This window comes from Zonotrichia leucophrys, chromosome 27 (genome assembly GCF_028769735.1).
Source record: "Zonotrichia leucophrys gambelii isolate GWCS_2022_RI chromosome 27, RI_Zleu_2.0, whole genome shotgun sequence".
In the NCBI taxonomy this organism is placed as follows: Eukaryota; Metazoa; Chordata; class Aves; order Passeriformes; family Passerellidae; genus Zonotrichia; species Zonotrichia leucophrys.
Window position 1 is genome coordinate 2,521,447 of NC_088196.1, and position 15,082 is coordinate 2,536,528.

General features: G+C 46.7%; 1 protein-coding gene across 1 annotated transcript in view; it reads left to right on the forward strand.

The window, feature by feature from the left end:
- LOC135458564 (M1-specific T cell receptor alpha chain-like) overlaps positions 1-15,082 on the forward strand; it is a 208,892-nt gene that overhangs the window by 184,693 nt on the left and 9,117 nt on the right. The window contains exon 3 of the mRNA XM_064733780.1: positions 11,535-11,588. Within this exon, the coding sequence (XP_064589850.1) occupies positions 11,535-11,588 (54 nt within the window). The remainder of the gene's footprint in view (positions 1-11,534; positions 11,589-15,082) is intronic.

Consider the following 15,082-nt stretch of genomic DNA (forward strand, 5'->3'; position numbering starts at 1 on the left):
CAGGAGGCTCCTGGGCCTTTTTGTTAGGGCAGGAAATGCTGTGTGAATTCAGGCTTTGGCAACAAGCTGACCTTTGGCTCAGGGACCAGGCTCTCCATCCAGCCCAGTGAGTGCTCAGCTCTCCTGTGCCTCCTCTGCCCCAAACCCTTCCCTGTGCCCTGGGGCTCCCTGTGGGCTCTGCTGCTGTGGGAATGACAGAGCAGATGGGCAGCAGAGCACAGAGGCTCCTTCATTCACTGCTGCTGCTGGGAACCTTCAGCACAGGCTCTGAGATGCTGGGAATGCACAGAAACTGCCCTTGCACAGGGAGCTGCACTGGGAACAAGGGCTCAGGGGTGGATTTTCCCTATTCCTGGGTTCCAGCAGTGCCTCTGAGCCTGTTCAGTCTGACAGCTGTGCCAGGGCTTGGTTCAAAGGCATTTGAGGGCTGACAGGGACATTTTGTGATTTATTGGGCTGAAAATGATGCTGTGCACATAAAGCCCTGTGGAGAGGGAGCTGTAATTTCAATGGGATCCCACCGACAGGCTGTGGGTGGGCAAACTGGGGTGATATCTTACTTGTTGTTTCTCTGTGTGTTTGAAAATGTCCTGGATAATTAATGCTTTGAATCTGTGCAAGGGATTGCACAAACGCAGAGGAAAAACAATTTGCTTTCTTTGCTTCAGCACCTGTGGAATTGAACTTTCTTCTCTTTGGGGTTTGTTTGTTTAAAACCAAGGGCTCAGGAGGCGATTTTCCCTTCTCCTGGGTACCAGCAGTGCCTCTGAGCCTGTTCAGTCTGACCGCTGTTTCAGGGTTTGGTCCAAAGGCATTTGAGGGCTGACAGGGACATTTTGTGATTGAGTCTGTCCTGAATGATGCTGTGCAGAGAAATCCCCCCTTTCCCTGTCCAGAGGGAGCTGTGCTTTCAGTGGGATCTCACAGACAGCCTGTGGCTGGGGAATTTGTGTGAAATGTTCAATGCAGTTTCTCTGAGTGTTGGGAAATGTCCTGGATAATTCTTGCTTTGAATCTGTGCAAGGGATTGCACAAACCCATAGGAAAAACAATTTGCTTTCTATACTTTAAATCCTGGGAAACTGAACTTCTTTTTTTAGGGTTTTGCTGTATTTTTGGGTTTTTTCTCAATGACTGGGGAACTCAATATTTGTGGGTTTGACTGTTGCCCTCCAGGGTGGTTTTTGTTGGCTCCTTTCTCATTGTGTGAACAATGCCTACAGATTCACCTTTGGCAAAGGGACAAGGCTGCTTGTGAAACCAAGTAAGAAACAGGTTTATCTGGATTTCCCTCATTTATGGTGGGTTTGGGGATTGAGCAGCAGAAGGGCTGACAGGGACAATTTGTGCTTGAGGTGAGGCATGGATATTTTTCAATGTATAATCTCAATTGTGAGAATATAATATAGATAAGAGCTACTAAATATTTAAGGCCAAACAACAAATATCATCTCACACATTTTGATTTAGGTGTGACAGGGATATTTTGTAATTTAGGTGAGACAGGGCCAATTTGTGATTTAGGTGAGAGAGGAACATTTTTTAAATTAAAGTCTCAATTGTGAGACTGTAATATAGAAGTAATAAACATCTAAGGCCAAGAAAAACCATCCGACACATTTAATTCAGGTGCGACAGTATATTTTGTGATTTAGGTGAGACAGGGACAATTTGTGCTCTGGCTGAGCCTGGAGTGTGGGGCAGGCTGGCCCAGCCCAGCAATTGCTGCTTTCCCTTCCTTTCTTTGCTTCATTCACCTCTGCTGGGAGAGCCAAAATGTGGCTGGCAGGGCTGGGCAGAGCCTGGGGCAGAGCTGCTGCTCTCATGAGGCTCCTGGGCCTTTTGGTTAGGGCAGGAAATGCTGTGCGAGCTCAGCATCAGGAGTTTATGTCCCTACCTTTGGCTCAGGAACCAGACTCACTGTCAGGCCAAGTAAGTCCAGCACTGCTGCTCTGCTTTCTGTGCTTTCTGCTGGATTGGAGCTCCTTCATTGGGATTTTTAAAGGAGCAAATATTTGGCTGTAGTTCAAGAGTAGCCACAAGTTTCTTGGTTACAAGGTAATATAGAACTTTCTAAACTGATACACAGTTGCCACAGAATTTATTTTACTTTTGTAACCCATTAACTTTACTTGCTAAAACAGCAACCTGGTTGGTCTTTGGCCATCTCTGGGTGTCCATGGCCAGGGGTGCCTTTGATTTCAGGGACTGTCCAAACCAAGGCTCCTTGTTCTGCGTGTGACATTGGGATGATTTTGGGATGATTTTGGGATGCACACCGTGGCCACTGCAGCCCAGGGATGCACGGGAGCCAGGGCAAGGCTCTGTGTCCCCTCTGCTGCCCCTCTGAGCAACGCCATGGCTGGGAAAAGACTGGGAGAGAGGAGCTGTTGCTCTGCAGGTGCTGGTTGGGCTTTTTGTTAGGGCAGGAAATGCTGTGTGACAGCAGCTACACCAAGCTGACCTTTGGCTCAGGGACCAGGCTCTCCATCCAGCCCAGTGAGTGCTCAGCTCTCCTGTGCCTCCTCTGCCCCAAACCCTTCCCTGTGCCCTGGGGCTCCCTGTGGGCTCTGCTGCTGTGGGAATGACAGAGCAGATGGGCAGCAGAGCACAGAGGCTCCTTCATTCACTGCTGCTGCTGGGAACCTTCAGCACAGGCTCTGAGATGCTGGGAATGCACAGAAACTGCCCTTGCACAGGGAGCTGCACTGGCAACAAGGGCTCAGGAGTGGATTTTCCCTTCTCCTGGGTTCCAACAGTGCCTCTGAGCCTGTTCAGTCTGACAGCTGTTTCAGGGCTTGGTCCAAAGGCATTTGAGGGCTGACAGGGACATTTTGTTATTTAGCCTGTCCTGAATGATGCTGTGCAGAGAAATCCCCCCTTTCCCTGTCCAGAGGGAGCTGTGCTTTCAGTGGGATCTCACAGACAGCCTGTGGCTGGGGAATTTGGGGTGAAATGTTCAATGTAGTTTCTCTGAGTGTTGGAAAATGTCCTGGATAATTCATGCTTTGAATCTGCGCAAGTGATTGCACAAACCCAGAGGGGAAACAATTTGCTTTCTATATTTAAAATCCTGGGGAATTCACCTTCATTTTTTTTGAGTTTTGCTGCATTTTAGGGTCTTTTCTCAATGACTGGGGCACTCAATATTTGTGGGTTTGACTGCTACCCTCCAGGGTGGTTTTTGTTGGCTCCTTTCTCACTGTGTGAACAATGCCTACACATTCACCTTTGGTAAAGGCACAAAGCTGCTTGTGAAACCAGGTAAGAAACAGGTTTATCTGGATTTCCCTCATTTATGGTTTAGGGTTTGAGCAGCAATAGGCTGACAGGGACAATTTGTGATTTAGGTGAGGCATGGATATTTTTCAATGTATAATCTCAATTGTGAGAATATAATATAGATAAGAGCTACTAAATATTTAAGGCTAAACAACAAATACCATCTCACACATTTTGATTTAGGTGAGACAGGGATATTTTGTGATTTAGGTGAGACAGGGCCAATTTGTGCTCTGGCTGAGCCTGGAGTGTGGGACAGGATGGCCCAGCTCAGCAATTGCTGCTTTCCCTTCCTGTCACTGCTTCATTCACCTCTGCTGGGAGAACCAAAATGTGGCTGGCAGGGCTGGGCAGAGCCTGGGGCAGAGCTGCTGCTCTCAGGAGGCTCCTGGGCCTTTTTGTTAGGGCAGGAAATGCTGTGTGAATTCAGGAACAGGAGTTTATGTCCCTACCTTTGGCTCAGGAACCAGACTCACTGTCAGACCTAGTAAGTCCAGCACTGCTGCTCTGCTTTCTGTGATTTCTGCTGGTTGGAGCAACTTCATTGGGATTTTTAAAGGAGCAAATATTTGGCTGTAGTTCAAGAGTAGTCCCAAGTTTCTTGGTTACAAGGTAATATAGAACTTTCTAAACTGATACAGAGCTGCCACAGAATTTATTTTACTTTTCTAACCTATTACTTTTACTTGCTAAAACAGCAACCTGGTTGGTCTTAGGCCATTTCTGTGCGTCCCTGGCCAGGGGTGACTTTGCTTTCAGGGACTGTCCAAACCAAGGCTCCTTGTTCTGCGTGTGACATTGGGATGATTTTGGGATGATTTTGGGATGCACACCGTGGCCACTGCAGCCCAGGGATGCACAGGAGCCAGGGCAAGGCTCTGTGTCCCCTCTGCTGCCCCTGTGAGCAACGCCATGGCTGGGAAAAGACTGGGAGAGAGGAGCTGTTGCTCTGCAGGTGCTGGTTGGGCTTTTTGTTAGGGCAGGAAATGCTGTGTGACAACAGCTACACCAAGCTGACCTTTGGCTCAGGGACCAGGCTCTCCATCCAGCCCAGTGAGTGCTCAGCTCTCTGTGTGTCCTTTGTCCAAAGCCCTGCAGTGTCCCCTGCACAGTGTCCCACACATCCTTGCTGTGTCTGAGGCACCTTTGTTAGGGCAGGGAGATTCCAGCTGCCATTTCATTGAGTGCAGGGGATGCAGGGCAGGCTCTGAGATGGGAACCTGCAGGAGATGCCCACTCCTTTAGATTTGGGGAAGGTTTTTGTTAGGGCAGGAAATGCTGTGTGAATACAGGCTACACTAAGCTGACCTTTGGCTCGCGGACCAGACTCTCCATCCAGCCCAGTGAGTGGTCAGCTGCCAAAACAAAGAAACAAATTCCATTTTCAGAAGGGTTTAAACTGTTTTCATTATAGCCAGCATGCTTGTTATACATTCTTAAAAGGTCATAAGTTTATACTTTACTCATTGGCCACCACAGACAAAGAGGTCATTGCAAGAGGGAGTTGCAGGTTTCTCTTATTTATCCTTCTATCTTTATTGGTTTGTTGTGTTCTGTGTCTGTGTCTTGGTTTTCCTACCTTGGTAGGAAGTTCCTTGAGGGGTAAACATGGATCCTCTTCTCAAACTCCTCTCTGGCTCACAGAAGTCACTGTGAAAGCTCTTCCCCATTGCTGCTCGTCTGCACCTTCAGATACTGCAGAGCAGTCAGGGCTGTGGGACAGAGGCAGGGAGGATTTGTGTTTGCCCAGCTCTGGCAGGGCTGGGCAGAGCCTGGGGCAGAGCTGCTGCTCTCAGGAGGCTCCTGGGCCTTTTTAGTTAGGGCAGGAAATGCTGTGTGAATTCAGGAACAGGAGCTTATGTCCCTACCTTTGGCTCTGGAACCAGACTCACTGTCAGGCCAAGTAAGTCCAGCACTGCTGCTCTGCTTTCTGTGCTTTCTGCTGGGTTGGAGCTCCTTCATTGGGATTTTTAAAGGAGCAAGTATTTGGCTGTAGTTCAAGAGCAGTCCCAAGTTTCTTGTTTACAAGGTAATATAGAACTTTCTAAACTGATACACAGTTGCCACAGAATTTCTTTTACTTTTGTAACCTATTAACTTTACTTGCTAAAACAGCAACCTGGTTGGTCTTAGGCCATTTCTGCGCCTCGCTGGCCAGGAGTGACTTTGCTTTCAGGGACTGTCCCAACCAAGGCTCCTTGTTCTGCCTGTAACTGTGGGATGCTCACACTGGTCACCGCATCGATTCAGCTGCCATTTCATTTAGTGCAGGTGCTGCAGGGCAGTCTCTGAGATTGGAACCTGCAGGAGATCCCCACTCCTTTAGATTTGGGGAAGGTTTTTGTTAGGGCAGGAAATGCTGTGTGACTTCAGGCAACTACAAGCTGACCTTTGGCTCAGGGACCAGACTCTCCATCCAGCCCAGTGAGTTCTCAGCTGCCTAAACAAAGCAACACTCTGCATTTTCATAAGGGTTCAAACTGTTTTTATTATAGCCTGCATGCTTTTTATATATTCTTACAAAGCTCACAAGTTTGCCCTTTACTCATTGGTCACCAGAGACAAAGTACTCATTGGAATACGCAGTTGCAGGTTTCTCTTATTTATCCTGCTTTCTTTCTTGGTTTCCTTAGTTTTGTGTCTGTGTCTTGGTTTTCCTACCTTGGTAGGAAATTCCTTCAGGGTCAAACATGGATCCTCTTCTCAAACTCCTCTCAGGCTCACAGAAGTCACTGTGAAAGCTCTTCCCCATTGCTGCTCCTCTGCACCTTCAGATCATGCAGAGCAGTCAGGGCTGTGGGACAGAGGCAGGGAGGATTTGTGTTTGCCCAGCTCTGGCAGGGCTGGGCAGAGCCTGGGGCAGAGCTGCTGCTCTCAGGAGGCTCCTGGGCCTTTTTGTTAGGGCAGGAAATGCTGTGTGAATTCAGCATCAGGAGTTTATGTCCCTACCTTTGGCTCTGGAACGAGACTCACTGTCAGGCCAAGTAAGTCCAGCACTGCTGCTCTGCTTTTTGTGCTTTCTGCTGGGTTGGAGCTCCTTCATTGGGATTTTTAAAGGAGCAAGCATTTGTCTGTAGTTCAAGAGTAGTCCCAAGTTTCTTTGTTACAATGTAATATAGAACTTTCTAAACTTATTTTCCGTTGCCACAGAATTTATTTTACTTTTGTAACCTATTACTTTAACTTGCTAAAACAGCAGCCTATTTGGTCTTTGGCCATCTCTGGGTGTTCCTCGCTGAGTGTGACTTTGCTTTCAGGGACTGTCCAAACCAAGGCTCCTTGTTCTGCGTGTGACATTGGGATGATTTTGGGATGATTTTGGGATGCACACTGTGGCCAGTGCAGCCCAGGGATGCACAGGAGCCAGGGCAAGGCTCTGTGTCCCCTCTGCTGCCCCTGTGAGCAACGCCATGGCTGGGAAAAGAGTGGGAGAGAGGAGGTGTTGCTCTGCAGGTGCTGGTTGGGCTTTTTGTTAGGGCAGGAAATGCTGTGTGAATTCAGGCTTTGGCAACAAGCTGATCTTTGGCTCAGGGACCAAACTCTCCATCCAGCCCAGTGAGTGCTCAGCTCTCTGTGTGTCCTTTGTCCAAAGCCCTGCAGTGTCCCCTGCTCAGTGTCCCACACATCCTTGCTGTGTCTGAGGCACCTTTGTTAGGGCAGGGAGAGTCCAGCTGCCAGTTCACTGACTGCAGGAGCTGCAGGGCAGGCTCTGAGATGGGGACCTGTAGGAGATGCCCACTCCTTTAGATGTGGGGAAGGTTTTTGTTAGGGCAGGAAATGCTGTGTGAATTCAGGATCTGGCTATGGCAACAAGCTGACCTTTGGCTCGGGGACCAGACTCTCCATCCAACCCAGTGAGTGCTCACCTGACAAAAAAAAAAAGCAAAAAATTACATTTTCAGAAGGGTTCAACCTGTTTTATTATAGCCTGCATTTTTCTTATACATTCTTATAAAGTTCATAAGTTTATATGTTACTCATTGGTCATGAGAGACAAAGTTCTCATTGGAACAGGCCATTGCAGGTTTCTCTAGTTTTATCCTTCTGTGTTTCTTGGTTTCTTGTGTACTTTGTCTATGTATTGGTTTCCCTAACTTGGTAGGAAATTTTTTTAAGGGTAAACATGCATCCTCTTCTAAAACTTCTCTCTACCTCACAGAAGTCACTGTGAAAGCTCTTCCCCATTGCTGCTCCTCTGCACCTTCAGATCATGCAGAGCAGTCAGGGCTGTGGGACAGAGGCAGGGAGGATTTGTGTTTGCCCAGCTCTGGCAGGGCTGGGCAGAGCCTGGGGCAGAGCTGCTGCTCTCAGGAGGCTCCTGGGCCTTTTTGTTAGGGCAGGAAATGCTGTGTGAATTCAGGCTATGACAACAAGCTGACCTTTGGCTCAGGGACCAGGCTCTCCATCCAGCCCAGTAAGTTCTCAGCTATTTTATTTGTGGGGTGCCCTGATGGAGGAAGGAATGATGAATCTGATTCCATGTTCTCAGAAGTCTAATTTATTTTTTTATGATACTATATTATATTAAAGAAGGCTATACTAAACGATACTAAACAGTACAGAAAGGATACTTACTGAATGCTGAAAAGATAATAATGAAAATTTGAGACTCTCCCGAGTCCCAACACAGCTTGGCCTCAATTGGCCAAAGAGGGAAAACATCTCACCCCAGAATCCAATGAAACCATCACCTGTGTGTAAACAATCTCCAAACACATTCCACAGGAGCAAAACACAGGAGAAGCAAACCAGATAATCATTGTTTTCCTTTTTCTCTGAGGCTTTTCTCAGAAAAATCCTAAGCAAAGGGATTTTTCAGAGAATGTGAATGCCACAAGCAGCTTTTTGGGAAAGCCTTCCCATGGCTGGCACTTGTCTCTCATGGCTGTCCAAAATTCAGAAAGGCAAAGCTTCTGCTTTTCAGGCAGAAGCTGGGAACAGATGTTGCCTCGTGCAGGGAATGGAGCCTGGTGTGTCAGGAAGCTTCGCTGGTGCCTGGAATTGCAGCTGCACTGTGCTTGAGATCAGGGGCAGGGCTGGCAGAGGAGTTTTTGCAAGGAAATGTGCCAGGGTGTAAATGTGGCAGCCAGAGTCATTTTTGGCAAGGGGACAGTGCTTTCAGTCCTGCCAGGTGAGCAAGCCCTTGGCCTGGGAAGGGGAATTGCTTCATTTTCTTTCCTGTTCTTGGTTGTTTGGAGTGGCACAGCTTTGGGAAGCACAATGTTGGCAGCCCTGCCCTGGATTTGGGTTTCCCACATGGGCCAAAATTGGGATGAGCCAGACTTGTCTGCCTTTTTCCCCTTGTCATTGTCTGTCTTGTAGAAAGGGCAAAAAAAATATCCATATGACATAGATAATAATTGTAACATTTCCTGTTTTATAAGCAGCAGAGGATTGCATCTTTCAAAGTCACAGAATGGTAGAAATTAGAAATGGAAAAGGTCATCCAGTCAACTTTGCTCACAACGTAAAATCCAGCCATACACTGCATCTTTCAGGCCTTTATCTGATTTAATTTTAAGTAATTTTTAAGTGGCTTTTAAAATATTTTAAGTGGCTTTTAAAGTACATTTTAAGTGGCTTTTATCATTTGCCATTGGAAGCTATCTTTAGTGTTTTGTGTGCTGTGGATGAGGAGGATTTTCCTTGCAGGGCTGGAACACCCCTGGCACTGCCCAGGTGCCTCCTGGAGCTGGGATTTGGGCTGCTGGCAAGGTGCCCTGTGCCAGGGGATTCTTCCCTTCCCTCTGTCATTGCAGGGCAAGCAGCCTTTGGAGCAGGGATCCCAAATTTCCCCCTGGTAACTGAGGGGGAGCTTCTCCCCATCTCTGCCCGGTTTGGTGACCCCAATCCAGTGCAGCTCTCCCAGGCATTGAACAGAGCATTGGGATTTGGGCAAAGAGGAGCCAGAGGAGATCTCTGGAAATCTGCTCAGAGCCCCTGGCAGGGGCAGCCCCAGGGCTGAGGGGACCCCAGCCCATTTTGTAATGAGCTCGCACACTGTGTGACCAGTGCAAACTGGGGGAAACTGATCTGGGGGAGTGGAACCAGACTTGTCATTGCCCCAGGTGAGTTGTCTCCCCTCTGAGCCAAGCTGGACCCAACAATGTTGACATGGACCCAGACAATGCTGAGCTGCACCAAGTACGGTGGATTTGTGGAGAAATTTGGGCTGGTTTTGGTGTTTTGAGGGAATAAGTGGGAGACTTTGTGCTTGTCCAGTGTGTTCTGGAAACGTGGCAGTGCTGGGGAAAAGAATTATTGGAAAAGTGACAACATGTTGGTGAAATGCAAGAGCAGGGATGTGTGAGACTAAATAGGATTTCTGAGATTTAGGACACTGAGATTTTCAGCCCACTCAAAAATAGGAGTGATGTTTGCAAAGTGGAGCAAAATGCAGTTCAGGCTGTTGCAGCAGCTCCAGCAGTGATCTCTGGGTTACTGCTGGGAGCTGCAGAACTGGAGACACAACCCAGAGAGAGAAATGGGAATGGCACGAACTGTGGGTGTTTCCTGTTAATTTTGGGGATTGGGAGGAGGTGTTTGGACACTCCCTGCTAAACTTCATGGTTTAGGGGTGAACATGGCACTGCTGGGGTATGGGTTGGACTCCATGGTCTTGGAGGGCTTTTCCAACCTTGTGGTGGTGTTCACAGAGGTCCCAGGATGAGGGAAAAGATGAGAATCTTGACTCCATGTTTCAGAAGGCTGATTTATTATTTTATTATATATATTGTATTAAAAGAAAATTATATACTAAATATATACTAAATAATAGAAGAAAGGATTTCATCAGAAGGCTTGCAAGGAAAGGAATAGAAAGGAATAATAATAAAATCTTGTGACTGACCAGAAAGTCCAAGCCAGCTGACTGTGATTGGCCATTAATTAGAAACAACCTCATGAGACCAATCACAGATGCACCTGTTGCATTCCACACCAGCAAATAATCATTGTTTACATTTCCTTTCTGAGGCCTCTCAGCTTCTCAGGAGGAAAAATCCTAGCAAAGGATTTTTTCAGAAAATATGTCTGTGACACCACCTGAATGATTTTGCTTGAGATCAGGTGCAGGGCTGGCAGAGGAGTTTTTGCAAGGAAATGTGTCAGAGTGTAAATGTGGCAGCCAGAGTCATTTTTGGCAAGGGGACAGTGCTTTCAGTCCTGCCAGGTGAGCAAGCCCTTGGCCTGGGCGGTGGAATTGCTTCGTTTCTCTCTTACTCTTGGATTTTTTGGAGTGGCACAGCTTTGGGAAGCGCAATGTTGGCAGCCCTGCCCTGGATTTGGGTTTCCCACATGGGCCAAAATTGGAGATTGGGAGGATGTGTTTGGACACTCCTTGCTAAATTTCATAGTTTAGGTGTGAACATGGAATTGCTGGGGTATGGGTTGGACTTCATGGTCTTCAGGTCCAAAAAGTTGAGGTTTTGGTTACAATGCATTATGTAATTTTCTTTGCTGAGCATCTTCATACAGCAGAACCAATCTATACCTTAACTATTGCCTATAGCCTGTCATAACTACTGTAGTTACCATATTCATCTTACTCTTCTCCAATCACTCAAAGTTAGTACATTACAGTTTAAGCCAGAAGTTGTTTTTCAGTTTTCTTGCGGTGGAAAATTCTGAGACCTTTTTTTCTACTTGCAATATTTGCTGCCTTGTTTGCCTGTGCTATCTTTCTGCTTGGTAAAAACATCTTGTTTGGGGTGGGTTTATCCTTTGCTCTAAGTCATAAAAACTCTTTCTAACTAACACACCCTTTGCCTCCTTGGTTATCCAGTAAAACTGGCTCAGCAATTCTTCTCTTCTCTATCAAAACTTGCTGGGTGCAACCAGGTGGGATTGGGCTCTGCTCCCAGGTGACCACTGACAGAAACAGAACACAGAGCCTTAAGCTGCACCAGGACAAGTTCAGGTTGGACATCAGCAAAAAAATTCTTCACTGAAAGAAGAAAAATTCTTCACTGATTAGACACAGGAACTGTCTGCCCTAGGAGGGGATGGTGTCACCATCCCTGGAGGGTTTAACAAAGCCTGGATGGGCACTCAGTGCCAGGGTTTAGTCCAATGAGGAGATGTTGGGTCACAGGTTGGACTTGATGACCTCAAAGCTTTTTCCCAACCTCATTTATTCTGTCATTTTGTGAGCTGCTCCCAACAAAACTTTGCCATGTTCTGCAGCCTTCACCCAGCACACAGCCAGCCCAGGGCACCATTTTGCAAAGGGCTGTGCCACAGTGTAATTCTAGGGAATTATGGCAAACTTACCTTTGGAGCTGGAACCAAACTGGTGGTTTCTCCAGGTATGTCTGAATTCAGGTAGAATTCAGGTAGAATTCACATAGAATTTGGGTAGAAGTTCTTCTTTCAGCTGACAAATTATTTTGCCTATTTTGCCGCCCCACAATACTTTAGCAACAGGATAATGAATTTTCAGTTGGTGTTCAGAGCAAGTGATTTCCATGGCTGCAAGGATATTCTCCCCTCCTTGTTTCTCAGAATGAACATAGCAGAGGTTTTACATGTGCAAGAGGATTTCTCTTGGAAATTCAACAGGATTTGGGCTCCTCAAGCAGAGGAGAAGTGAAATGGTGAAAACCAGCAAAGACCAGTAAAATGCAGAGGGGTGAAGCTGGTTTCAGAGTGGTGTCACCATCCCTGGAGGGTTTAACAAAGCCTGGATGGGCACTCAGTACCAGGGTTTAGTCCAATGAGGAGGTGTTGGGTCACAGGTTGGACTTGATGATCTCAAAGCTCTTTTCCAACCTCATTTATTCTGTCATTCTGTGAGCTGCTCCCAACAAAACCTTGCCATGTTCTGCAGCCTTCACCCAGCACACAGCCAGCCCAGGGCACCATTTTGCAAAGGGCTGTGTCACAGTGTAATACTGGGGGTTATGGCAAGCTTACCTTTGGAGCTGGAACCAAACTGGTGGTTTCTCCAGGTATGTCTGAATTCAGGTAGAATTCAGGTAAAGTAAGTTCTTCTTTCAGCTCACAAATTATTTTGCAGCCCCACAATATTTTAGCAAAAGGACAATGAATTTTCTGTTGGTATTCAGAGCAAGTGATTTCCATGGCTGCAAGGATATTCTACCCTCTCTGTTCCTGAGAATGGACATGGCAGAGGTTTTACATGTGCAAGAGGATTTGTCTTGGGAATTGAACAGGATTTGAGCTTCTACATTATTCTCCTCAAGCAGAGAAGAGAAATGGTGAAAGCCAGCACAGCCCAGCAAAATGCAGAAGGTGAAGCTGGTTTCAGAGTGTGGTTCTGGGGGTTATGGCAAACTTACCTTTGGGGCTGGAACCAAACTGGTGGTTTCTCCAGGTATGTCTGAATTCCGGTAGAATTAAGGTAGAATAAGATCTTCTATCAGCTGACAACTTATTTTGCCTATTTTGCCACCCCAACATATTTTAGCAACAGGACAATGAATTTTCAGTTGGTATTCAGAGCAAGTGATTTCCATGGCTGCAAGGATATTCTCCCCTCCTTGTTCCTGAGAATGAACATGGCAGAGGTTTTACATGTGCTAGAGGATTTGTCTTGGAAATTCAACAAGATTTGGGCTTCTACATCAATCTCTGCAAGCAGAGAAGAGAAATTATGAAAGCCAGCACAGACCAGCAAAATGCAGAAGGTGAAGCTGGTTTCAGAGTGGTGTCACCATCACTGGAGGGTTTAACAAAGCCTGGATGGGCAATCAGTGCCAGGGTTTAGTCCATGAGGAGGTGTTGGGTCACAGGTTGGACTTCATGATGATCTCAAAGGTCTTTTCCAACCTCATTTATTCTGTCATTCTGTGAGCTGCTCCCAACAAAACCTTGCCATGTTCTGCAGCCTTCACCCAGCACACAGCCAGCCCAGGGCACCATTTTGCAAAGGGCTGTGCCACAGTGTAATTCTGGGAGTTTTGGCAAACTTACCTTTGGGGCTGGAACCAAACTGGTGGTTTCTCCAGGTATGTCTGAATTCAGGTAGACTTCAGGTAGAGTAAGTTCTTCTTTCTGCTCACAAATTATTTTGCCTATTTTGCCACCTCACAATGTTTTAGCAACAGGACAATGAATTTTCAATTGGTATTAAGTGATTTCCATGGCTGCAAGGATATTTTCCCCTCTCTGTTCCTGAGAATGAACATGGCAGAGGTTTTACATGTGCAAGAGGATTTCTCTTGGAAATTCAACAAGATTTGGGCGCCTCAAGCAGAAGAGATGTGAGATGGTGAAAGCCAGCACAGAGCAGCAAAATGCAGAGAGTGAAGCTGGTTTCAGAGGGTGGTATCACCATCCCTGGAGGGTTTAACAAAGCCTGGATGGGCACTCAGTGCCAGGGTTTAGTCCATGAGGAGATGTTGGGTCACAGGTTGGACTTGATGATCTCAAAGCTCTTTCCCAACCTCATTTATTCTGTCATTCTGTGAGCTGCTCCCAACAAAACCTTGCCATGTTCTCCAGCACACCATTTTGCAAAGGGCTGTGCCACAGTGTAATTCTGGGAATTTTGGCAAGCTTACCTTTGGAGCTGGAACCAAACTGGTGGTTTCTCCAGGTATGTCTGAATTCAGGTAGAATTCATGTAGAATTCATGTAGAATTCAGGTAGAAGTTCTTCTTTCAGCTCACAAATTATTTTGCCTATTTTGCCAATATTTTAGCAACAGGACAATGAATTTTCAGTTGGTATTCAGAGCAAGTGATTTCCATGGCTGCAAGGATATTCTCCCCTCTCTGTTCCTGAGAATGAACATGGCAGAGGTTTTACATGTGCAAGAGGATTTGTCTTGGAAATTCAACAGGATTTGGGCTCCTACATTAATCTCCTCAAGCAGAGAAGAGAAATGGTGAAAGCCAGCACAGCCCAGCAAAATGCAGAGGGTGAAGCTGGTTTCAGAGGATGGTCTCACCATCCCTGGAGGGTTTAACAAAGCCTGGATGGGCACTCAGTGCCAGGGTTTAGTCCATGAGGAGGTGTTGGGTCACAGGTTGGACTTGATGATCTCAAAGGTCTTTTCCAACCTCATTTATTCTGTCATTCTGTGAGCTGCTCCCAACAAAACCTTGCCATGTTCTGCAGCCTTCACCCAGCACACAGCCAGCCCAGGGCACCATTTTGCAAAGGGCTGTGCCACAGTGTAATTCTGGGAATTATGGCAAGCTTACCTTTGGAGCTGGAACCAAACTGGTGGTTTCTCCAGGTATGTCTGAATTCAGGTAGAATTCACATAGAATTTGGGTAGAAGTTCTTCTATAATCTGACAAATTATTTTGCCTATTTTGCCGCCCCACAATATTTTAGCAACAGGATAATGAATTTTCAGTTGGTATTCAGAGCAAGTGATTTCCATGGCTGCAAGGATATTCTCCCCTCTCTGTTCCTGAGAATGAACATGGAAGAGGTTTTACATGTGCAAGAGGATTTGTCTTGGGAATTGAACAGGATTTGGGCTCCTACATCAATCTCCTCAAGCAGAGAAGAGAAATGGTGAAAGCCAGCACAGACCAGCAAAATGCAGAGGGTGAAGCTGGTTTCAGAGGGTGGTATCACCATCCCTGGAGGGTTTAACAAAGCCTGGATGCGCACTCAGTACCAGGGTTTAGACCATGAGGAGGTGTTGGGTCACAGGTTGGACTTGATGATCTCAAAGGTCTTTTCCAACCTCATTTATTCTGTCAATCTGTGAGCTGCTCCCAACAAAACCTTGCCATGTTCTGCAGCCTTCACCCAGCACACAGCCAGCCCAGGGCACCATTTTGCAAAGGGCTGTGCCACAGTGTAATTCTGGGAATTATGG